Here is a 24,964-nt window from a genome sequence, read left to right on the forward strand (position 1 = left end):
GCATAGTGAAACCCCGTCTCTACTAAAAACAAACAGAAAATTAGCAGGGTGCCGGCGTGTTGGCACACACCTGTAATCCCAGCTACTCGGGAGGCTGAGGCAGGAGAATTGCTTGAACCTGGGAGGGGGAGGTTGCAGTGAGCTGAGATTGTGCCACTACACTCCAGCGTGGGTGACAGAATGAGACTCAGTCTCAAAAAAAAAAAAGAAGAAAAAAAAATGGAGGGCCCACTGAGCTCATGGACATTGATGAGATCACTCGTGAGTGTTGGAGGCAGATGGGCAGAGACACGGGGACAGAACCTGAGGAAGACCAGCATTGAAGAGATGCTTCAGAAAGAGTGGGTGGCCCCAAAATGAGATGGAGACAGGAGGCGAACCAGGAGAGGGTGGCTTCCAGAAACCAAGGAAGAGTCAACATTTGTCTGGCATTTGTTTTTAACTTCTGTCATAGTCATGGAGGGTTTACAGAACATTTATAAGAAGAAAGCATGTGTTTGAAACCCTCCAATCCTTTGGCTTATTTTTGTTCTATAATTTGGGAAGAGTCCTCTCTTTGGCTAGTGGGATACCAGAGTCCCATAAGGCCATTGTTAGAGAACTACTGGCCTAACATAAGGAGAGTTTATTCATTTATTTATTTTTATTTTTTGAGATGGAGTTTCACTCTTGTTGCCCAGGCTGGAGTGCAATGGCACGTTCTCGGCTCACCGCAACCTCCTCCTCCCGGTTTCAAGCGATTCTCCTGCCTCAGCCTCCTGCCAAGTAGCTGAGATTACAGGCACGCGCCACCATGCCTGACTAATTTTGTATTTTTAGTAGAAATGGGGTTTCTCCATGTTGGTCAGGCTGGTCTCCAACTCCCGACCTCAGGTGATCCGCCCACCTCGGCCTCCCAAGGAGGTATTAATAGCAAGGTGGAAGCCTCCATTGAGTCTAGAAAGAGAGAACCAGGGAGGAAGCCCAAGTCCCCAGTGCTCCAGCGTTGATTGAGAGAGAAAGCTTGAAAATGGGAGGAACACATTTTCCCATCTCTTGAGGGAAAGCTCAGTTTGAGAGTCACTGTCAGGCCTTTCCAGGTTCACAGTGCTCTCCCTGCAAGGCTGTTCATTTACCAGATTTCCCAGAGGTTACTTAGAAACCAGCAACTTGTGAGTATAGCTAGAATGAGTCAAGTCCTAGGGCTCTGGCAGATCAGCTGGAAGGAATTGATGAGGTCTAAGAGCCTACGAAGCTGACTTGGGCCTCATTGACCCCATTAGGACCCTTGTTTAACAAGACAGCAGCCCATGTCCCTGGCATCTCATTGGCTGCAGCACATCACACTGGACCTTCTGCCTCCTCCCAGATGCCCAGGGACAGTGATCTGGAAGGAAGGGGCTTGAGGCTGTTTTCCTAGAGCTCGAGGAAGTACTGATGAAAATGATGGACAGGGGATGTTAAGCCCCCTGAACTCTCCATCTTGAATATGCCGTTATTACATGCCCCTTTTCTTTCCTGTTCCCCATGATTTTTCCTGGGGGAAATCTATTTTTCCTGTAGCACCCCCAACACACCTATTGCAAAATGATGCTTCTAGGTGTAAATCAGAAGGTAACTTTTGTCCTTTGTCCATTGTTACAGTACAACTTGCAAGCACGGGGAAAAAACGTAGGTGAAAACTCAAATCTCTATGGTCAATTTGGCCTAAATCATATAAAGGCACTGGGGTTTTCAGGGTGTCTAGGTGGGGAGAGTTCACAAGAACAAAAGGTACCCCCTCCCCTTGTGGTGTGGGATGTGGTGTGGGAACCTGGGCACAAGAGCACTCAGCTGGAACTCACCCACAGCCTCACAGTGCAGGAGGTGGGTGGGGTGCGAGGGTGAAGACCAGCATGCTTGGTGAGGGCCTTGCTGGGGATGGGAGCCTGGGAGGGTCTGCACAACCAAATGCTGAGATTTAATATCACTCAGAACCATGCAAACCAAAGGGAATGAAGGGGGAAAGAGTGCCAAGAAAGGAGTAGTTTCTCACAGGTGGGAGCCATGGAGCCCCATGGTCCTTCCTACGGAAACTTTCCTCAACAGCACAAGGCTGACCCCTCTAAGTCCTCAGAGCCGAGCACCCATGTCTGTCCTCTGGCTGCAGTCATCCGATCACAGGGGTGTCTTCATCTAAGATTTGGGAAGTGCTTTATCTTATAGAGCTTCATAAAATCACCACTGGCTTTCAGGGCCCAGAGACCTACTGAAGTTCAACCATTCTTGATTGTTTTAAAATAAGTCGTGTGAACCCTCTTCAGCTTTGCCAAAAAGGAGAAATGCCTGTTTCAAAATGATGCTTTTCAGTATTTGCAGGGAGTTCAACATCGTCATAGTCATCTTCAGGCTCAATGTAGCTTGGGATGGAAACAGTCTTCTTATTTTTAACTTTATTTACCAATGAGTATGTAGCAGGCGGCTGACTTGGGGTTTCCTGTGGGGCTAGAATACACAAAAAGGTCCTTAGATGCAAAGCTATCATGTGTTTTTATATTTTTGAATGCAGTGGCTCAGTGTGATTTTCACGTTTCAGTGATCTTCCCATTTCTAGTGGGCCAGATCCCCATTTTACAGAGGAAATTTAGACGCAGACCTGACACAGTCTCAGGATCACCCAAGTGGGTAAATGGAAAATATTAGTCAGACATCTTGACTCCCATATCTCTCTGCCTAAGACTGCACTGTGTGGAAACCATGAAGCAAAAGCTTAGAAAAGAAACAGACCGGGTCAGGTGCAGGAGCTCACACCTGTAGTCCCAGTACTCTGGGAGGCCAAGGTGGGAAGATCACTTGAGCCCAGGAGTTCCAGACCAGCTTGGGCAACACAGGGAGACCCTCGTCCCTACAGAAAAATTTAAAAAGTAGCCGGATGTGGTGGTGCATGCCTATAGTCCCAGCTAATTGGGAGGCTGAGGCAAGAGGATCTCCTGAGCCCAGGAGGTTGAGGCTACAGTGAGCCATGATCACGCCACTGCACTTCAGCCTGGACAACATAGTAAGACCCTGTCTCCAAAAAAAAAAAGAATGGATGAAAAGAAACAGACCAGAGCCCAGTAGTCATATGAGTGCTGTTGTGTTACAGATCCTAATTTTCACAAGGAAGTGAAACAAATCATATTTCCTTTTTGGCACATCCCTTCCAGTGACTTACACTGTTTTCCAGGACTCTCTGTAATTGCTTATGTACAAATCTCTCTGCTAAGAAGAAAGGGGATGGCGTTGTTTTCGAAAGGTGGAATTAGTACAGAACGGGTTCATAGGAGGCTGGGGGCAGTGGCTCACGCCTGTAATCCCAGCACTTTGGGAGGCTGAAGTCAGGGGATCACCTGAGGTTGGGAGTTTGAGACCAGCCTGGCCAACATGGTGAAACCCTGTCTCTACAAAAATACAAAAATTAGCTGGGCATGATGGCGGGTGCCTGTAATCCCAGCAACTCGGGAGGCTGAGACAGGAGAATTGCTTGAACCCAGGTGGCAGAGGTTGCAGTGAGCCAAGATTGTGCCATTGCACTCTAGTCTGGGCAACAGAGCGAGACTCTGTCTCAAAAAAAAAAAGAAAAAAGAAAAAGAAAAAGAAACAAAAAACAAACAAAAAGAACAGATCCATAAGTAACAGAAGGATAATGAAACAGCTCAGCTCCATCTTTGATGGGGATTGGAACTGCCTCTCCCACAATCTCATCTTTTCCTAAGAAAACCTGAAATGCCACTATTTGCAGAACTCTGAAGTTTGACAGACCCGAGTTCATGTTCAGGTTCCAGCAGTCATTAGCTGTGTGACTATAGGTAAGTCACTTATCTGTGCCTCAGCATCCTCATCTGTCAAAGGGGAATAAAAATGTACCTGGCTTGGGCCGGGCGTGGTGGCTTACGCCTGTAATCCCAGCACTCTGGGAGAGGCCAAGGCGGGCAGATCACGAGGTCAGGAGATCGAGATCATCCTGGCTAACACGGTGAAACCCCATCTCTACTAAAAATACAAAAAATTAGCCAGGCGTGGTGGTGGGCGCCTGTAGTCCCAGCTACTGGGGGGGGCTCAGGCAGGAGAATGGCGTGAACCCGGGAGGCAGAGCTTGCAGTAAGCCGAGATTGCGCCACTGCACTCCAGCCTGGGCGAAGAGCAAGACTCCCTCTCAAAAAAAAAAAAAAAAAACGTACCTGGCTTGTAGAGTTGTTGTGAGGAGCGAATGAGCTAATACCTGTAAAGTGCTTAGTGTGGGACCTGAAACACAGCGCACGCTCAGTAAATGTTAGCTAATATTATTTATCTATCCAATCAAAATATTTTTCTTAAGTATCAACTGAGCCTCACGCCCTGTTCTAGGTAGTGGATAAATATTAATAGTGGTGGACAAAAAATGTTCCTGTGTTCCTGAAGTTTATACTCCAGTGGAGGAGATCAATAATACACAAATGAACAATAAGTAAATAACACAATTTTGGATAACTGTCAGTTTCATAAAGGAAATTAGCAGGACTACTTTAGGTTGAGTGGACAGAGAGGGCCTCTTTGAGGTGGTGACTTTTGAGCTGACATCTGAAGGATGAGGAAAATCCAGCGAGGCAAAGAGCTTAAGGAAGAACATTCCAGTCAAAGGAACCAGGCAGAGTTTTTCTGATAGGAAGTGAGAGGCCTAGTGACACCCCGTGTTTCCTTCTGTTTATGTTCCAAGCTGGGATTTGAACGTGAATTTACACCCTTATATCAGGCTATTGGGTGCGTCAGTACTTATGCTGCCCCCTTTTTGCTTTTCCATCCCTTTTTTTTTTTTTTTTTTTGAGACAGGGTCTCACTCTGTTTTCCAGGTGCAGTGATGCTATCGTGGCTCACTGCAGACCTCCCAGGCTCAAGCGATCCCCCCACCTCAGCCTTCCAAGTAGCTAGGACTATAAGTGTGCACCATCACACTGGCTAATTTCTGTAAAGATAGGATTTCGCCATGTTGCCCAGGCTGTTCTCAGACTCCCGAGCTCAAGTCGTCTGCCCGCCCTGGCCTTCCAAAGTGTTGGGATTACAAGCATATGCCACTGTGCGTGGCCTCTGGCTGTCTCTTTTAAACAGGATGCTGGCTGTGTGTGGTGGCTCATGCCTGTAATCCCAGCACTTTGGGAGGTCGAGGCGGGTGGATCACTTGAGGTCAGGAGTTCAAGACCAACCTGGTCAATATGGTGAAACCCCGTCTCTACTAAACATACAAAAAATTAGCTGGGTGTGGTGGTGCATGCCTATAATCCCAGTTACTCAGGAGGCTGAGGCAGGAAAATAGCTTGAACCTAGGAGGTGGAGATTGCAGTGAGCTGAAATCATGCCACTGCACTCCAGCCTGGGTGAGAAAGCAAGACTCTGCCTCAAAAATAAAATAATCAGGATGCTGCATCTATAAATCCTAGTGTTACAGACTGAATGTTTGTGTCCCCCCAGAATTCACATGTTCAAGCCTTAACCCCCAGTGAGGCTATATGTGGCCATAGGGATGACGCCTTGATCCAACAGGATCAGTGTCCTTGTAAGAAGAAACACCAGAAGTCTGACTCCCTGATGCTCTTCCCCAGCTTGAATGCACCAAGGAAAGTCTATTTGTGGGGACATAGCAAGAAGGCAGCTGTCTGCAAGCCAGGAGGAGAGCCCTCACCAGAAACCTCACAGAAATCAGCCAGCACCCTCATCTCCGGCTTCCAGCCTCAGAACAACAAGAAAACAAATTTCTGTTGTGTAAGCACCCCAGTCGATGGTATTTTTGTTACAGCAGCCTGAGCTATCTAAGACACCTTGATAGGGGCCAAGCGCGGTAGCTCACGCCTGTAATCCCAGCACTTTGGGAGGCCGAGGCGGACAGATCATGAGGTCAGGAGATCGAGACCATCCTGGCTAACAGGCGTGAACCCAGGAGGTGGAGCTTGCAGTGAGCTGAGATTGTGCCACTGCACTCCAGCCTGGGCAACAGAGTGAGACTCCGTCTCAAAAAAAAAAAAAAAAAAAAAAAAGACACCTTGATGAACTTGTTATCTTACCCTAAATGAAACTGCTACCAGTAAAATATACTTACAAGAGTCTTCTAGAGAAGGCCAATTCCTCGGTGGCAGAGGCGGTAATTGAACTGGCGACTCATTAAGAACATTCCTAGAGAGAGAGAAAGAGAGAGAATCAGTGTTTGGTTTCGGTCATGCCTGCTCCCAGCAGATTTAAGAGAAAATGTCAAGGAAAGTGAATGGGTTGAACATTCAAATCTTGGTCTCTATATGAATTGGGAGCCTTTCCTTTCCTTTGTAGGTCCTGGATCCCATTTGTAACTGGCACCCTAATGAAACCGTTTTCTGTAGCCCTGGAAATGGCTGAAACTGAGGGGAGGGAAATAAAGTGCTATAATTCAGAGCATGGAGCACACCTTCCTGGTTCACCTGAGCTGGCTTAGGAGAGGTAGGCACCAGATGTATTTCTGTTTGCAAAACAGATGAGCCAGGCATGGTGGCGCATGCCTGTAATCCCAGCACTTTGGGAGGCCAAGGCAGGCGGATCACCTGAGGTCAAGGAGTTCAAGACCAGCCTGGCCAACATGGTGAAACCCTGTCTCTACTTAAAAATACAAAAATTAGCCGGGCATGATGATGCTCACCTGTAATCCCACCTACTCGGGAGGCTGAGGCAAGGGAATCGCTTGAACTTGGGAGGCAGAGGTTGCAGTGAGCCAAGATCATGCTACTGCACTCCAGCCTAGGCAACAGAGCCAGACTCTGTCTCAAAACAAGCAAAAAAAACCCCAAAAAACAAAAACAGATGAACTCCTAAAGCAGAATGTACACACACCTTGAGGCAGCATTTCCACTACTAGGTCTACAGCCTATCGAAATGCTCGCATCTGTTCACCAAAACATGCATTAGCATGTTCAGAGCAACACTATTCATAACAGCTCCGAATTGGACATGACCTGTGTTAGTCTGGGTTGTCCAGAGAAGCACAGACACATAAAATTTGCCATCACACAACTCAAATGCCCATCAGCAGTAGAATGGATAGATTAATTATGGTAAAGTGACTGGGCAAGGTGGCTGACATCGGTAATCTCAGCACTTTGGGAGGCGAAAGAGGGAGGATGGCTTGAGCCCAGGGGTTTGAGGGTAATATAGGGAGACCCTGGGCAACACAGGGAGACCCAGTCTCTACAAAAAAATCAACATAATTAGCTGGTTGTGGTGGCATACACCTGTAGTCCCAGCTACTCAGGAGACTGAAGCAAGAGGATCACTTGAGCCCAAAATTTGAGGTTACAGTGAGCTATGATTGCACCACTGTACTCCAGCCTGGTTGAGAGTGAGACCTTGTCTCAAAATAAATAAATAAATAAATAAATAAATAAATAAATAAATAGTGGTGTACTCCCACGGTGGAATGTTCTATAGCAACAAGAATGAACAATCTACAACTACACACAATGAATCTCATAAAAATGATGTTGAGCAAACAAGCCAAACGCCAAATAATATATACTGTATGATGCCATTAATAGAATGCATAAAAACCAAAAAGCTGCTGGGCGCAGTGGCTCACGCCTGTAATCCCAGCACTTTGGGAGGCCAAGGAGGACAGATCATGAGGTCAGGAGATCAAGACCAGCCTGGCCAACATGATGCAACCCAGTCACTACTAAAAGTACAAAAATTAGCCAGGTGTGGTGGTGCACACCTGTAGTCCCAGCTACTCAGGAGGCTGAGGCAGAAGAATCACTTGAATCTGGGAGGCGGAGGTTACAGAGAGCCAAGATTGCGCCACTGCACTCCAGCCTGGGCGACAGAGCGAGACTCCATCTCAAAACAAACAAACAAACAAAAACAAACAAAACAAAAAACAAACAAAAAAACCCAAAAAGCTAATTTATACTATCACAGACAGTGATTACCTTTGGGATGTAATGGTTGAAAGCCTGTATAAAGTAAGCCTCTGAAGTGCCGGTAATATCCTATTTCTTGATCTGGGTGCCAGTTAGCTGGGTCTGTTCAGTTTGTGGAAATTCATCAGGTTGTACACTTAGTACTTCCATTTTTCTGTATTTATATTATACTTTGGTACAAAGTTTAAACTAAAAGATAAACTCTAAGAAAACTTCCTTACTTGGGCCTCCATCCCCCTAGGTACACTGATTTGACTCCTATATGCTATAAAGTCCCCCTGAGAATGAATAAACATTTTTAGGTTGTTGGGTTGAGTGCAGACAGGGACATGGGGGTAGAGCTCCACTGGCGGCTCTCACCACCCCTCTGTAGCTCTTCCTAAGAGAAGAAAGCAACTCATCTGACTGCTAAACTTGGGAAAAGTCTAGCTCCTCTCACTTTCTCCTCCAGAGCTGGCCTGACTGCAGAAATCACAAATCCTGCTCTGGTCTTTGCCATTCAGAGAAACGGGTCTACTCAGTGGGGGAGACCTGAGGTTTTCCGGAGCTGCCTGTGAACTGGGCAGGAAAGTCACCCAGTTCCAAATTAGGAAACTCACTAGCTCACAGAAAAGAGCCACATTCTGCAATCCCAGTTTTATTCTTTTTTGTTTGCTTGTGGTTTTTTTTTGTTTTTGTTTTTGTTTTTTTGAGACAGGTCTCACTTTGACACCCAGGCTGGAGTGCAGTGGCACCATCACAGCTCGCCGCTGCCTCTACCTCATGGGTTCAAGTAATCCTCCCACCTCCGCCTCCCAAGTAGCTGGGACTACAAGCAGACGCCACCACACCTGGCTAATTTTGGTATTTTTTTCAGATATGGGGCCCCACTATGTTGCCCATGCTGGTCTCAAACTCCTGGCCTCAAGCCATCCTCCCACTTGGGCCTCCCAAAGTGCTGGGATTATAGGCATGAATCACTGACCCTCTCCAATACCAATTTTATTTTTTTGCTTTTTTTTTGAGACTGAGTTTCACTCGTCACCCAGGCTGGAGTGCAGTGGCACGATCTTGAATCACTGCAACCTCCACCTCCTGGGTTCAAGCGATTCTCCTGCCTCAGCCTCCCAAGTAGCTGGGATTAGAGGCACACACCACCATGCCCGGCTAATTTCTGTATTTTTAGTAGAGACAGGGTTTCACCATGTTGGCCAGACTGGTCTCGAACTCCTGACCTCAGGTGATCCGCCTGCATCGGCCTCCCAAAGTCTGGGATTACAGGTGTGAGCCGCCGCACCTGGCCCCAGTTTTATTCTTAAAAAAGGCAATATTTTAGTCACCTGGCTGCCTGACACATTTGTCTTATTCTTGAAAGGGATCAGAATTGATGGAGGCAGGGAGAGTCTTATTTGTTGGATCCCTGAAGCTACAACAAAAGCCATTTTAGAAAAGCATAGATTTAAAAATGTTTTGTATACAGTGTCTCACTATGTTGTCCAGGCTGGTCTTGAACTCCTGGCCTCAAGCGATCCTCCCACCTTGGCCTCTCAAAGTGCTGAGATTACAGGCAGGAGCCACTGCACCTCACCCCAAGTGTAAGTTTTGTTTTACATAGTGTGTATACTCCAAAGAAAGGACTGGCTCTTGACTGGCTCCTGGGAAATAATCTCTAAACCCTTGGAATATCCTCCCTAATAAGAGTGTCTCCGGCCAGGCGCAGTGGCTCACACCTGTAATCCCAGCACTTTGGGAGGCCAAGATGGGCAGATCACAAGGTTAGGAGTTCGAGACCAGCCTGGCCAACATAGTGAAACCCCCGTCTCTACTAAAAATACAAAAAATTAGCCAGGTGTGGTGGCGCGTGCCTGTAATCCCAGCTACTCAGGAGACTGAGGCAGGAGAATCGCTTGAACCTGGGAGGCAGAGGTTGTGGTGAGCCGAGATCGTGCTATTGCACTCCAGCCTGGGTAACAGAGCAAGACTCTGTCTCAAAAAAAAAAAGTGTCTTTGAGGCCGGGCATGGTGGCTCACACTTGCAATCCCAGCACTTTGGGAGGCCAAGGTGGGTGGATCACTTGAGGTCAGGAGTTCCAGACCAGCCATGGCCAACATGGTGAAACGCCGTCTCTACTAAAAACACAAAAATTAGCCGGGCATAGTGGCAGGTGCCTGTAATCCCAGCTACTTAGGAAGCTGAGGCAGGAGAAACACTTGAACCTGGGAGGCAGAGGTTGCAGGGAACCGAAATCACGCCATTGCACTCCAGCCTGGGCGACAGAGTGGGACTCCATCTCATAAATAAATAAATAAAGAGTGTCTTTGTATATCTGGGAGCCTTGGGCCACACCAGATGGTTTATGTTAATAATGTGGTTTATGGTGAATGCCTGTTTTTGTTTGCCTGGGGCGCTGGTCCATGTTTTATCAATTTGATAAAGCTAAATGCAGGTTTTCCATGCCTACATGACTAACCCCCAGTGAAAGAAAAACTCTGTACTCCAAGGCTCAGGTGAGCTTCTCCAGTCAGCAGTGCTTCGCGTCTGTTGCCACACATTGTTACTGGGAGAACTGGGGCTCTGTACAACTTCATTGGGAGAAGACAACTGCAAGCTTTGCCTGCTTTCCACCAGACCCCACACTCCGTCACTTTTTCTTTTCTTTTCTTTTTTTTTTTTGAGACAGAGTCTTGCTCTGTCGCCCAGGCTGGAGTGCAGTGGCACGATCTCAGCTCACTGCAAGCTCCGCCTCCCAGGTCACGCCATTCTCCTGCCTCAGCCTCCCGAGCAGCTGGGACTACAGGCGCCCGCCACCACGCCCGGCTTTTTGTATTTTTAGTAGAGATGAGGTTTCACTGTGTTGGCCAGGATGGTCTCGATCTCCTGACCTTGTGATCCGCCTGCCTCGGCCTCCCAAAGTGCTGGGATTACAGGCTTGAGCCACCGCGCCTGGCCCAGTCACTTTTTCATTTGCTGATTTGAATCTGTATTCTTTCGCCATAGTGTACTGTAATTGTTGAGTAAAATAGCTTTCTGGGTCCCGTGTATTCTTCTAGTGAATTCTCAAGCCTAAGAGTGGCCTTGGAGATCCCCAATGCAGATATTGGTCATAAAGCCCCAAATAGATCACAAAACACAAAAGTAAAATGGATGGCATGTTTTTCTTCAGCACAGTAGCTTTTGGAAGACTATATTTGGAATCCACCAAAAGAAAAGAAGTATAGATCAGGCGTTGGGCCCAAAACACAGAGCCCAACCTATGACCTTTGTCAGAATAGATGAGAGTAGGCTGGGCACGGTGGCATGTGCTTGTAATCCCAGCTACTTGGGAAGCTAAGGTGGGGGAATTGCTTGAGCCCAGGAGTTTGAGACCCACAGGAGTTTTAGAGCTGCCTGGGCAACATAGCAAGACCCCATCTCCAAAAAAAAAAAAAAGAGGCCGGGTGCAGTGGCTCATGTCTATAATCCCAGCACTTTGGGAGGCCAAGGCGGGTGGATCACAAGGTCAGGAGTTTGAGATCAGCCTGGCCAACATGGTGAAACCCCGTCTCTACTAAAAATACAAAATACAAAAATCAGCTGGGTATGCTGGTGTGTGCCTGTAATCTCAGCTACTTGGAAGGCTGAGGCAGGAGAATTGCTTGAACCTGGGAGGCAGAGGTTGCAGTGAGCCGAGATTGCGCCACTGCATTCCAGCCTGGGTGACAGAGTGAGACTCCATCTCAAAAAATAAAAATAAAAAAAAAAGAACTACCAGGCGGGCCTGGTGGCTCACGCCTATAGTCCCAGCACTTTGAGAGGCCAAGGCTGGTGGATCACCTGAGGTCAGGAGTTTGAGACCAGCCTGGCCAACATGGTGACACCCCATTTCTACTAAAAATACAAAAATCAGGCAGGGGTGATCGTGGGTGCCTGTAATCCCAGCTACTTGGGAGGCTGAGGCAGGAGCATTGCTTGAACCCAGGAGGCGGAGGCCGCAGTGAGCCGCGATCGCGCCAATGCACTCCAGCCTGGGCGACAGAGCAAGACTCCATCTCAAAAAAAAAAAAAAAAAAAGAGAGAGAGAGAGATGAGAGGAGGGAGGACTTGCCCTGCATCGACAGTGTCCTGAGTCTCTGCCCTTATGTGGAGAGATTTGGCAAGTGTGAAGTCTCGCCAGCTCTACAGGAAATGCGGATGTCTCAGTCATACTGGTACAGTAGTGCAGGGGCAAGTGTGGAAGGGAACAGGCAGTTCTCAACAGTAAAAAGCGGAAGGATTCCTCCCCACTTACTCATACATCTTTTCTTCATCTGCTTGCTTGTGTTTCAGGGGCTTGGCAATTTCCCATTTCTTGCCTAAGAGGGGAAAAGCATGTTCATTAAAGAAGAATTAGCAAAAGTTGTGATTTTTGATTTAACCCAGAGAAAACACACTTGGGAACACAGTTAATAAATGATAGAGCTGGACTTTGAACACAGACTGTCTGACCACAGAGCCTCTGCACTAACCCAGTGAGGGCAACCACAGCGTGGGTGGTGTTTATTTCCTCTATGCCTGGCACTTAGGTGGCACTTAGAAATGTTGGTTGAATGAATAAGCAAAAGTGTGGTTGGGAGGAAATCAGATAAAGTATCAGAAAAGCAGTTTGTATCCTGTAGATGGACATATAAGTTGTTATAAATTATAGCCTGCTTGTTAATAGGAGTGGTTGAGGATAAAAAGAAAGTAGGTAAAGTTTTAGTTCAGGGTCATTCTTTTGACCATATTTGAGAATGGAAACTTTTTTTCCCCCCAGACAGAGCCTCACTCTTGTTGCCCAGGCTAGAGTGCAGTGGCGCAATCTTGGCTCACTGCAACCTCTGCTCCCTGGGTTCAAGCGATTCTCCTGCCTCAGCCTCCTGAGTAGCTGACATTACAGGCGCCTGCCACCACACCTGGCTAATTTTTGTATTTTTAGTAGAGATGGGGGTTTCGCCATGTTGGCCAGGCTGGTCTTGAACTCCCGACCTCAAGTGATCTACCCGCCTCAGCTTCCCAAAGTGCTGTGCTGAGATTACAGGCGTGGGCCATTGCACCTGGCGGGAATGAAAACTTTTTTTTTTTTTTTTAAGATGGAGTCTCACACTGTTGCCCAGACTGGAGGGCAGTGATGCGATCTTGGCTCACTGCAAGCTCCACCTCCCAGGTTCACACCATTCTCCTGCCTCAGCCTTCCTAGTAGCTGGGACTACAGGTGCCTGCCACCATGCCCGGCTAATTTTTTTTGTATTTTTAGTAGAAACGGGGTTTCACCATGTTAGCCAGGATGGTCTTGATCTCTTCACCTTGTGATCTGCCCTCCTTGGCCTCCCAAAGTGCTGGGATTACAGGCATGAGCCATGGCGCCCGGCCAGGTCGTTATTTAAAGGAATGAGAGGTCAAGATAACACACCGTTGAATCAAGGCTTTCATGTTTCTGGAGATGAACAGGAAAGTGGAAACCCCACTTACAGATAATCTAAAGTTAGTGTTAATCCCTAGGCCACTTATTTATGTCTGAGGGTACCAAGAGGTTTCTGGTCTAGGTAATACCAGAAAATTCAGAGTATGGTCTCAGAGAATGCAATCATGGTGGCCAAACATGTTGGCTGTGGGTTGAGTCCATATTTTATTCCTCAAGACAGTTCTTTTTTTTCTTTTTTTTTTTTTTTGAGATGGAGTCTCCCTCTTGTCATCCAGGCTGGAGTGCAGTGGCACGATCTTGGCTCACTGCAACCTCCGCCTCCCGGATTCAAGTGATTCTCCTGCCTCAGCCTCCTGAGTAGCTGGGATTACAGGCACCTGTCACCACACCCAGCTAATTTTTGTATTTTTAGTAGAGACGGGGTTTCGCCATTTTGGCCAGGCTAGTCTCGAACTCCTGACCTCAGATGATCCCACCGCCTGGGCTTCCCAAAGTGCTGGGATTACAGGCATGAGCCACTGCGCCCAGCCAAGACAGTTCTTAATATTCCATATACTTGTGTTCTCACAAGATGCTGTGATCAGTAGCCACATAGGGAAGAAAAAGCACTTGAGCATACTGTGCCTTCAAACAGATTCTGCTTTCACCCAGATGATTAGGGCTGGAAGGGCTCTTGGAGATTAGTTGACGTCCCTCCTTTCACTATGTGGATGAGGAAACTGAGGCCTAGAGACATAATGTAGTGGCAGAGCTAGGACTCAAACCCAGAATGCAAGATGCTTAATCCAAAATTCAGCTCATTCAGGCCCAGGATTGATTTGCTTGCCCTAAAGGAGCTCTACTGCACTGATAACCACCTGGCTCCTCCCTCCACCTGCCTAGGTAAGATGGCCATTACCTCGTCTAAGCTGCCACTTACAGACACAGTACAGGATGAGGCCCAGGCCCACAGAGACAATGATGATGGCCACAGCTAAGATGATCCAGAAATTATTCCTCCACCAACTCATTGCAGTGGAATCCTGAGAAGAATGGAGAGAGAAGAATGAGGCATGAATGAAAGACATCCTGGGGTTGGGTGGAGGGGGGCAGTTATCTACTGTGGGTTTGTTTTTTTTGAGTCGGAGTCTCACTCTGTCGCCCAGGCTGGAGTGCAATGACGTGATCTCAGCTCTCAGCTCACTGCAACCTCCACCTCCCGGGTTCAAGTGATTCTCCTGCCTCAACCTCCAGAGTAATTGGGACTACAGGCACCCGCCACCACACCTGGCTAATTTTTGTATTTTTTGTAGAGATGGGGTTTCGCCACGTTGGCCAGGCTGCTCTGGAACTCCTGACCTCAGGTGATTCACCTGTCTTGGCCTCCCAAAGTACTGGGATTACAGACATGAGCCACCGCGCCCAGCTAATCTACTGTGTTGTGTAGAGATACAGACATCTGCTTAGGAATCAGGCACTGATTCACAGCCATAACCCTACTAATTAACACCTGGGGGACCTCCGGCATGTCACTCGCCCTTCTGTGAGCCTCATCTGTAATATGGGAATGGTACTTCCTACTTCACTGAGGTTTGTGAGGACTGGAGATCAAGCATGTACCTACTAAGCCCTCTAGAAATGGTAGCCATCATCACTGCTCTTTCAGACATGCAGCAGGAGGGGTAAGGTGCCATTTAAAGCAATAATTGACTGCAGGGTTTTGGTTTTTTTTTCTTGAGACGGGGTCTCGCTCTGTCACCCAGGCTGGAGTGCAGTAGTGCGATCTGGGCTCTCTGCAAGCTCTGCCTCCCGGGTTCACGCCATTCTTCTGCCTCAGCCTCCCGAGTAGCTGGGACTACAGGCGCCCGCCACCACACCTGGCTGATTTTTTTTGTATTTTTTTAGTAGAGATGGGGTTTCACCGTGTTAGCCAGGATAGTCTCGATCTCCTGACCTCGTGATCCGCCCGCCTCGGCCTCCCAAAGTGCTGGGATTACAGGCGTGAGCCACTGCACCAGGCCGGTTTTTTTGTTTGTTTGCTTTTTGAGACAGAGTCTCACTCTGTCGCCCGGGCTGGAGTGCAGTGGCGCGATCTCGGCTCACTGCAACCTCTGCCTCCCAAGCAATTCTCCTGCCTCAGCCTCCTGAGTAGCTGGGATTAAAGGTGTGCACCACCATACCTGGCTAATTTTTGTATTTTTAGTAGAGACAGGGTTTCACCATGTTGGCCAAGCTGGTCTCAAACTCCTGACCTCGTGATCCACCTGCCTCGGCCTCCCAAAGTGCTAGGATTATAGGCGCAAGCCACCGTGCTCAGCCAGTTGTTTTTAATCACAAGGACAAGTCAGACTTAATACATAGCAGGGGAGAGAAATTTTGAGATCTTTTGTATGAGGTGAGGGTTAGAAAAATAGCTGGATGGGTCTCTTTGAGTGAGATATGGTCAGAAGGGTGAAGCTGAAGACATAGGGCAAACTGAGTTGATCTGCATGAGAGAGTTAACAGGCATTTGGGGGCTGGAAGCTGACAGACCAGAGAGGGGGAAAGTCTTGGAAAAGGTTAGCAGCAGAGAGAGGTCAAGAAGAGAGTGGCAAGTCAGAGCCTGGTTAGGAAGCTCCTGTAGTGGCAAATGACCAAGGCGTTTCTAGGACAATAATGCCTCATGTCCAGCCTTAAATTGCTACCTAGGTTATGCTGTGGTGTCGCCTTTTGTTACCATCAAACCTCCAATAAAACTGCATAACACAGCCAGGCGCAGTGGCTAACGCCTGTAATCCCAGCACTTTGGGAGGCTGAGGCGGGCAGATCATTTCAGGTCAGGAGTTCAAGACCAGCCTAGCCAACATGGCGAAACCTTGTCTCTACTAAAAATACAAAAATTAGCTGGGTGTGGTGGCACGTGCCTGTAGCCCCAGCTACTCGGGAGGCTGAGGCAGGAGAATTGCTTAAAGCCGGGAAGCAGAGGTTGCAGTGAGCCGAGATCACGCCACTACATTCCAGCCTGGACAACAGAGCAAGAATCCATCTCAAAACAAAAACAAAGGCTGGGTGCAGTGGCTCACGCCTGTAATCTCAGCACTTTGGGAGGCTGAGGCAGGCGGATCACTTGAGGTCAGGAGTTCGAAACAAGCTTGGCCATCATGGTGAAACCCCTCCTCTACTAAAAATACAAAAAATTAGCTGGGCATGGTGGTGCATGCCTGTAATCCCAGCTACTTGAGAGACTGAGGCAAGAGAATTGCTTGAACCCGGGAGGCAGAGGTTGCGGTGAGCCGAGGTTGTGCCATTGCACTCCAGCCTGGGCAACAAGAGCAAGATTCCATCTCAAAAAAAAAAACACTGATCTCAAAGAGGGAGTTGTGAGAACCCCAACTTGAAGCTGGTTGCTCTCAAGTTCCAGAGGCCCGGACTTGCGACTGACGTCTGGGGAGTTGGGGGCAGCAGTCTTGGGGACTGAGCTGTGAGATCTGATACTATCTCTGGGTCTATAGTGCTGGCATTGAATTGGAGAACACCCAGCTGGTGTTCACTGCTTGGTGTGTAGCGGAAAAACCCTCACACATTTGGTCACAGAAGCCCTTTTCTGTGTTGATGATTGTTGTGGTGGTGTGAGAACAGAGGAAAAATACTGTTTGCAGAGTTTTTCCTGAAACAATACTCTTTAGAGCGATAGAGATAAATACCACGACCTGCGCATTCAAAGCTGTTGTATCTGGATTGTGACTGCGTGGAAGGACGAGGTGGGAAGACACGGGCTGTTGCTTTTCATTATAAACTCTGCATTACTTGATTTTTGCACTACGTACATTTACTTTGATAACACTGAAAAGAATAAATTGACCATGTAGTGTAGCTTCCAAAAAAAACTATTGCTTGGGTTTCAAGGTCAAGGAAATTTCATTCTCATCAGTTTCTTGGGAAAGAGGAAGTGGAATGATGTTGTCAGAAAGTGAAACCATAGGTCATTTTCAGAACTACTCAGAGTAATAAATATTTTTTGTCAGTTTTGTTCTTACAAATGAAATGGACTGCAGAGAGGCACTTTTTCTTTTCTTTTTCTTTCTTTTTTTTTTTTTTTTGAGATGAAGTCTCGCTCTTGTCCCCCAGGCTGGAGTGCGATGGCGTGATCTCGGCTCACTGCACCCTCCACCTCCCCGGTTCAAGTGATTCTTCTGCCTCAGCCTCTCGAGTAGCTGCGATTACAGGTGTGTACCACCATGCCTGGCTAGTTTTTTTTGTATTTTTAGTAGAGATGGGGTTTCACCATGTTGGCCAGGCTGGTCTCAAACTCCTGACCTCAGGTGATCCGCCTGCCTCAGCCTCCCAAAGTGCTGGGATTACAGGCATGAGCCACCACGTCCGGCCGACACATTTTTAATAGAACCAAGGAGAGCTTGCTTTTTGAGAGAGGACAGCTGAGAGAGGGGGCCTAAGAGAATCACATCCTAGTTCCAGTAGGATGTCCTCTAGGCCACCAGGCTGGTTTAATGGCCAAGGTGCTTCCAGAGAGGGGAAGCCCTGGGGAAGGATGAAGAGAGTACAGAAAACAGGGAGTACGCAATGGCTGCATGACCGAGTTCAGGCCCTGGGAAGGTATGGGAGCTGGATCCTACCTGTGCTGGCATTGTGGCCACAGAGGGCTGATAAGATTGTGAGTACAGGACTACTGAGGGCTACTGAAAGATCGCAAAGAAGTGTTTGCACTGGCCAAGTGCAGTAGCTCATGCTTGTAATCCTAGCACTTCAGGAGGCCAAGGCAGGCGGATCACTTGAGTCCAGGAGTTCATGATCAGCTTGGGCAACATAGCAAGACCCTGTCTCTATACACACACACACCACACACACACACACACACACACACACACACACACTTACACTTACACTTAGCCGGGCGTGGCAGCATGCACCTGTAGTCACAGCTACTCAGGAGGTTAAGCTCCTCCTCAGCTACTCAGGGGTTTCACCATGTTGGCCAGGGTGGTCTTGAACTCCTAACCTCAAGTGATCCACATGCTTCGGCCTCCCAAAGTGCTGGGATTACAGGCGTGGGCCACCCTGCCCAGCCAGAATGAAGTTTCAAAAGGGAACAAGGATTAGAGAAGGGAGTGACACCGAATAGAACCAGAGAGAAGGGGCTTGGGTGCAGGAAGTTGAGAGCTCACACCTAAGTTTCCATTTCCTCTGAGGTGGGAGGCAAAGTCAACAGCGTGGGGGTTGAGGTGGGAGGGGTCCGGCTTGAGCAGAGTAGTCCAACAGTACGCACCAACTCCTCCACCTTCCAGCCCAGCCCCCAGCCCCCATTCCCATGGCACTTTCTTCACAATTTCAGTTGCTGGAGCCTTTCTCGTGAGGCCGTCCTTTGTCCTTGCCTACCGCATCCCAAGGAGAACTCAGCTACGTGAAGGGATGTCACTACCCCTGCAATATGTATGTGTGAAATATGTTGGGCATGGTGGCTCATCCCTGTAATCCCAGCACTTTGGGAGGCCGAGGCAGGCAGATCATGAGGTCAGGAGTTCAAGACCAGCCTGGCCAACATGGTGAAACCCCGTCTCTACTAAAATACAAAAATTAGCCAGGCGTGGTGGTGTGCACCTGTAATCTCAGCTACTTGGGAGGCTGAGGCAGGAGAATTGTTTGACACTGGGAGGCGGAGGTTGTGATGAGCCGAGATCATGCCACTGCACTCCAGCCTGGGCGACAGAGCTAGACTCCTTCTCCAAAAAAAATTTTAAAAATGAAAAATAAGTTGGGCATGGTGGCACGCGCCTGTGGCCCCAGCTACATGGGAGGTTGAAGTGGGAGGACTGTTGGAGCCCAGGAAGTTGAGGCTGTAGTGAGCTGCAATCACGCCACTGCACTGCAGCCTGGGTAACAGAGCCAAATCTTGTCTCAAAAAAAAAAAAAATGCATTGAGCACAGTGGCTTGCACCTGTAATCTCAACACTTTTGGAGGCTGAGGCAGGAGGATCACTGAAGGCCAGGAGTTAGCGACCAGCCTGGGCAACACAGCAAGACCTTGTCTCTATAAAAAAAATTTAAAAATTTGCCAGGCGAGGTGGTGCATGCCTATAGTCCCAGCTACTCAAGAAGCTTAGGTGAGAGGATTGCTTAAGCCCAGGGGTTCGAGGCTACACTGGGCCATGACCGTGCCACTGCACTCCAGCCTGAGCGACAGAGCAAGACCCCGTCTCAAAAAAAAAAAAAGTGAAATGCATTTTTCTTCCAACTGAGCCTGTGACAGTGACAGTTGTCTCTTGGTATATTTGTTCTCTTTGTTTATTTGTTCCTTGTCTGTCTCCCACACTGATAGGCAAGCACCGTAAGAGCAGAGGCTTTGCCTGTAATTACCACTGTGTTTCTAGCGCCTAGAACATCACCTGGGGCAGGACATTCCATACATATCTGTGAATATACGAATGAATGGATGATGCCCCAGTCTCTTTCCCCTGCTATAGATGGACCTCCCACCCGAGAATGCAGGCAGAAGTCACTTTGGGTCCAGTACCTGAAATTCCCGTGCTGTGCAGTCTAATTCCAAAGCCTCATCTGGACACGCAACCCTGGGCAGGCTCCCCGTCCTGCGCTGGCCATTGGCTACTGCGGTCAAGAGGCTGGCTGGGAAGCAGTGGCAATGCAATGCTGGGGAGGTGGAGTTCCAGCTTCCCCTTTGTTTCTCCCCATTCCTCTAGTTGTCCATGACATTTTCAAGGAACATGAGTGAGCCTGTTGCAGTTCTGGGTGGTTTCAGTGGACAGGATTTGGCAAGACCTTCCACAGGGTCTAAGAGGGCGGGTGAGTGGGAGAGCACCTGAAGGCAGTCACCAGGTCAGCTTCACTTTCATTTCTCCAAAGGGCATTTCCAGGGTGTCAGGGACAGAAGTCACATTTTCCTTCACCAGGAATTTCTGAGACTGTGGGTTTATTTAGCTTTTTTTTTTGAGACGGAGTCTTGCTCTGTTGCCCAGGCTGGAGTGCAGTGGCGCGATCTCGGCTCACTGCAACCTCCATCTCCCCAGTTCAAGCAATTCTCCTGTCTTAGCCTCCCAAGTAGCTGGGACTACAGTCGCACGTCACCAGGCCTAGCTAATTTTTATATTTTTAGTAGAGATGGGGTTTCAGCATATTGGTCAGGCTGGCCTTGAACTCCTGACTTCAGGTGATCCACCCGCCTTGGCCTCCCAAAGTGCTGGGATTACAGGCATGAGCCACTGCATCCGGCCTATTTAGCATTTTTAAAGAAGATCTTCGGTAAGAAATATAGTTTACGTTGTGATAGGTATATACTTCTTCACATAAATGAAGCCCTGAAGGGCCCTAGGCTGGCCATCAAGGGAACAAGTTCCCCTCCCCTCCCCCCCATCTCCTTTCTCCTCTCTTCTCCTTTCTCCTCTCTTCTCCTTTCTCCTCTCTGCTCCTCTCCTCTCCACTCTCCTTTATCCTCTCCTCTTCTCTCCTTTCTTCTCTCCTCTCCTTTTTCTCCTCTCCTTTCTCCTCTCCTCTCCTTTCCCTTCCTTTCCTTTTTGTAGAGACAAAAAAAAGTTGTAGACACACAAAAAATGTTGCCTCGGCTGGTCTCAAACTCTGGGCCCCAAGTGATCCTCTGCCCCAGCCTCCCAAAGTACCAGGATTACAGTCATGAGCCACTGCACCTGGCCAGGGGGAATAGGTTTCCTGTTCCCACTTAGCTGTTGCACTTGGAATAAGACGCTTAACATCTCCTTGCAGGCTTCTGAAAAGCTTCCAAGAGATGTTGCATGCAAAAGAGCTCTGTGTGCAGAAGATCACCAAGCATGAGGCATTATTAAGGGCAAACCAACCAAGTTCTATTTACAATCGCAAGTGTCTTCTAAGAAGGACAGCTACCGACCAGGAGAGTCCCCTATTCTCCCTGCAGAGGATCTGCAGATCTGCAAAGCTGGCTGGGCTAGGAATGAAGTTTGCTGGTAGGAACTGGGGAATCTTGAATTCCTCTGGGTTATAGAGGGGGAGAATTTGGAATTATGGGAGGGAAGGTGATGAGAAGAAGGGATGGAAAGATGAGAAGAAGGGAAGCCAGCAGGATGGTGCAAAGGTGGGAGTGAACCTGAGGGCTAGATTAGGCCTGCAGAACTTAACCTACCTTACTTGATTTTAGTCACTTGCTTCTAGTTGATCTTAAAACCTATATAGCTGCTGGGGGCAGTGGCTCACACTTGTAATCCCAGCACTTTGGGAGGCCGAGGCTGGAGGATCGCTTGAGCCCAGGAGTTCAAGACCAGCCTAGGCAACACGGCAAGACCTTCTCTCTACTAAAAATGAAACAAAAACAAAAACAAAAAAAAAAACCAGATGTGGCGGCATGTGCCTGTAGTCCCAGCTACTCAGGAGGCTGAGGTGGGAGGATGGCTTGACTCTAGGAGGTTGAGGCTGCAGTGAGCTGTGATCACCATCAGTGCACTCTAGCCTGGGTTATAGAGTGAGACCCTGTCTTTAAAAAAGAAAAAAGCTTATAGAGCTAAAAGTCATGTAGCTAAGCAATATTTAACTGGACTTCCACTAGCTTCCTGCTGGATAACATCTCTGACATATAGGTCATCATAGTAATGGTTGTTTAAGTTGTTTTTCAGGGGCTGGGCACGGTGGCTCACGCCTGTAATCCCAGCACTTTGGGAGGCCAAGGTGGGCAGATCACCTGAAGTCAGGAGTTTGAGACCAGCCTGGCCAACATGGTGAAACCCCGTTTCTACTAAAAATACAGAAATTAGCCTAGTGTGGTGGCAGGCGCCGGTAATCCCAGCCACTCAGAAGGCTGAGGGAGGAGAATCGTTTGAACCCAGAGGTTGCAGTGAGCCTGCAAGATCACCCCATTGTACTCCAGCCTGAGTGACGAGAGTGAAACTCCCTCTCAAAAAAAAAAAAAAAGAAAAGAAAAGAAAGTTGTTTTTCAGGAACTTGGGGTCAGCTCTTATCCAGTTCAAGCCACTTATGACCATCAATCCTTCAATCTGGTCTGTGTGAGTGTCCAGTAGGTGACGTTTGATGTCAGAGCGCCAAAATCTCCATCCTCCATCATGCTAATGCCACCATTTTATGAACCTGCATCCTATGAAGAACGATGGAGCTTGACTAGGCTTTTGCACGGATCACCGATGTCCTACTTTTCCCTCCAATCACCTTCCCCACACCTTAGGCCACCTGCTTCTTTGTCCCATCAACGTCTCTAAACCCCATCTTCGAGGAAGTGGGTTTGAGACCTGTTTTCGCATCTCCTCACTTGGCTGCCTCATGAGTAAACGCATTCTCTGCTGCAAAACTGTTCATCTCGGTGGGACGCGGTGGCTCACACCTGTAATCCCAACACTTTGGGAGGCTGAGGTGGGCGGATCATGAGGTCAGGAGATCGAGACCATCCTGGCTAACACAGTGAAACCCCGTCTCTACTAAAAAAATACAAAAAATTAGCCAGGCGTGGTGGTGGGCGCCCATAGTCCCAGCTACGCGGGAGGCTGAGGCAGGAGAATGGCGTGAACCTGGGAGGCAGAGCTTGCAGTGAGCTGAGATTGCGCCACTGCACTCCAGCCTGGGCGACAGAGCAAGACTCATCTCAAAAAAAAAAACAAAAAAAACAAAAAAAACTGGTCACCTCAGTGATTGAGTGATTGGCTTACCGTGCGATGAGCAGAATGGGCCTCATTTAGTATCAAGAGAAGGAACTGATAGAAAGTGCTCAGGGATGGGCTGGCAAAGACATTTTCAGAGCAGGGCCGTGTTATGTTCTGTGTGTAGTTGTTTGCACTGATGCATTACAAGCCCCTCTAGTGGCCCCCCGCTGAGTCTGGTAAAGTCTACTGCATCTGCCAATGCTTTTGTGAGCAGATTTGCTCTGGGGGTGTGGGGAACTAAGAAAGGGGTGGAATATAAACAGTACTGTGTAAACAGTGCAGTGTAAACAGTTTTACCCACAGAGGCTGCAGGCCCATTGCTGACCATGGAAAAAGAGGTGGGCTCCTCGGGAGTCCACAGAAGTCCTGGGGAGGGCTTTGGACTTTGGCAGGCCTGGAATGAGGGTTTGAACTAATCTCAGCCTAGATCTCGAGGGTCTGAGAGGCTGTAGGGAACATTTAGGCCGGTCGGCATGAGCAGTTCTTGTCCCAGTTCACCTCTAATTCCCAGACTGTTGCTGTTCATGCTCAGTGAGGCCTTGTTCCCACTAGTTCTTCTTCTTTTTTTTTTTTTTTCTGAGATGGAGTCTTGCTCTGTCGCCCAGGCTAGACTCCACTGGTGCAATCTCAGCTCACTGCAACCTCTACTTCCTGGTTCAGCCATTCTCCTGCCTCAGCCTCCTGAGTAGCTGGGATTACCAACACGCACCACCATACCCAGCTAATTTTTGTGTATTTTTAATAGAGATGGGGTTTTGCCATGTTGGCTTGGCTGGTCTCAAACTCTTGACCTCAAGTGATCCACCTGCCTCGGCCTCCCAAAGTGCTGGGATTACAGGCGTGAGCCACTGAGCTTCGCTCCACTTGTCCTTCTCGCTGATGTCAGCACCAGAAATGGCCATGTGGATAGTCACTGGCAACTTAAAACCCAAGTGTTCATGGGGAAGTGCGGGGCAGGGTCATTCAAAGGAGTCCAGCCTCTCTTCTCCCCTTCTCTATACTTTCACTTCTGGGAAAGACTGGAAACCTCGCCTCATTCCTCTTCCTCCCATAGCCCCACCCCCACCCCGCTGCAGCCCGTCAGCCTCCAAATGTAGTCCGAGTTCTCATCTCTGTACCTGGACCATTGCATTTTCGCTGGCCCCTAGCCCCGACCTGGCTCCCCACTGACTGCCAAATACCAGTGTGACCCTGTCCCTTCCTTGCTTTAAGCCTCTCAGTAGGTTTTTTTGTGTTTTTGTTTTTGTTTTTGATATGGAGTCTTGCTGTCACCAGGCTGGAGTGCAGTGCAGTGACATAATCTTGGCTCACTGCAACGTCCACCTCCGGGGCTCAGACGAGTCTCCTGCCTCAGCCTCCCGAGTAGCTGGGACTATAGGCGCCCACCACCACGCCCAGCTAATTTTTCTATTTGTAGTAGAGACAGGGTTTCACCATGTCGGCCAGGCTGGTTTCGATCTCTTGACCTCGTGATCTGCCCGCCTTGGCCTCCCAAAGTGCTGGGATTACAGGCGTGAGCCACCGCACCCCGCCTGCCTCTCAGTAGTTATTTACCACTGAAGCAGAGTGAAGCCTGCGCTCTGCATTGCTTCATGGCCAAGACCTCGGGGACAAGTGGATACACCGGGCAGTGGGAGTGGATATGGCAAAGCCAAACCCAGATCTCTTCTCAAAATAATTTTCCAGAGGTCAAAAGCAGATGGTTCCACCGAGAACTCACGCCAGCCCAAAACACTTTGATCTCAAGGCCTCTGGAAGGGAAGGTGCCTAATGAACTGCTGAAAGCCAGAGATGCAATGACAAAGGTACCAAGACTGGAGGTGTTCCAGGTCTTTCATCCAAGAGCCCCAAGACGTGGCCTAAATTCACACCACGGTAATCCCAGCATTTTGGGAGGCCGAGGCGGGCAGATCACCTGAGGTCAGGAGTTCAAGAGCAGCCTGGCCAACATGGTGAAACCCCGTCTCTACTAAAAATACAGAAATTAGCCAGGTGTGGTGGCGGGCGCCTGTAATCCCAGCTACTCAGGAGGCTG

General features: G+C 48.6%; 1 protein-coding gene across 4 annotated transcripts in view; it reads right to left on the reverse strand.

Moving 5' to 3' along the window:
• Nucleotides 1-201: 201 nt before the first annotated feature.
• SCIMP (SLP adaptor and CSK interacting membrane protein) overlaps nucleotides 202-24,964 on the reverse strand; it is a 33,244-nt gene continuing 8,481 nt past the window's right edge. For 2 of the 4 annotated variants that reach the window (XM_054459471.2, XM_054459469.2), the window contains 4 exons: nucleotides 14,205-14,328; nucleotides 12,155-12,218; nucleotides 6,068-6,141; nucleotides 202-2,463 (listed from right to left, as the gene is read on the reverse strand). In XM_054459471.2, coding sequence (XP_054315446.1) covers nucleotides 2,279-2,463; nucleotides 6,068-6,141; nucleotides 12,155-12,218; nucleotides 14,205-14,316 — 435 coding nt within the window. In that variant the 5' untranslated portion in view covers nucleotides 14,317-14,328 and the 3' untranslated portion in view covers nucleotides 202-2,278. Of the gene's footprint in view, nucleotides 2,464-6,067; nucleotides 6,142-12,154; nucleotides 12,219-14,204; nucleotides 14,329-18,166; nucleotides 18,235-24,964 lie in introns of those variants that run through there. The other 2 variants (XM_054459472.2, XM_054459470.2) reach the window with 2 other exon arrangements.

Source organism: Pongo pygmaeus, chromosome 19, assembly GCF_028885625.2.
Source record: "Pongo pygmaeus isolate AG05252 chromosome 19, NHGRI_mPonPyg2-v2.0_pri, whole genome shotgun sequence".
NCBI lineage: Eukaryota > Metazoa > Chordata > Mammalia > Primates > Hominidae > Pongo > Pongo pygmaeus.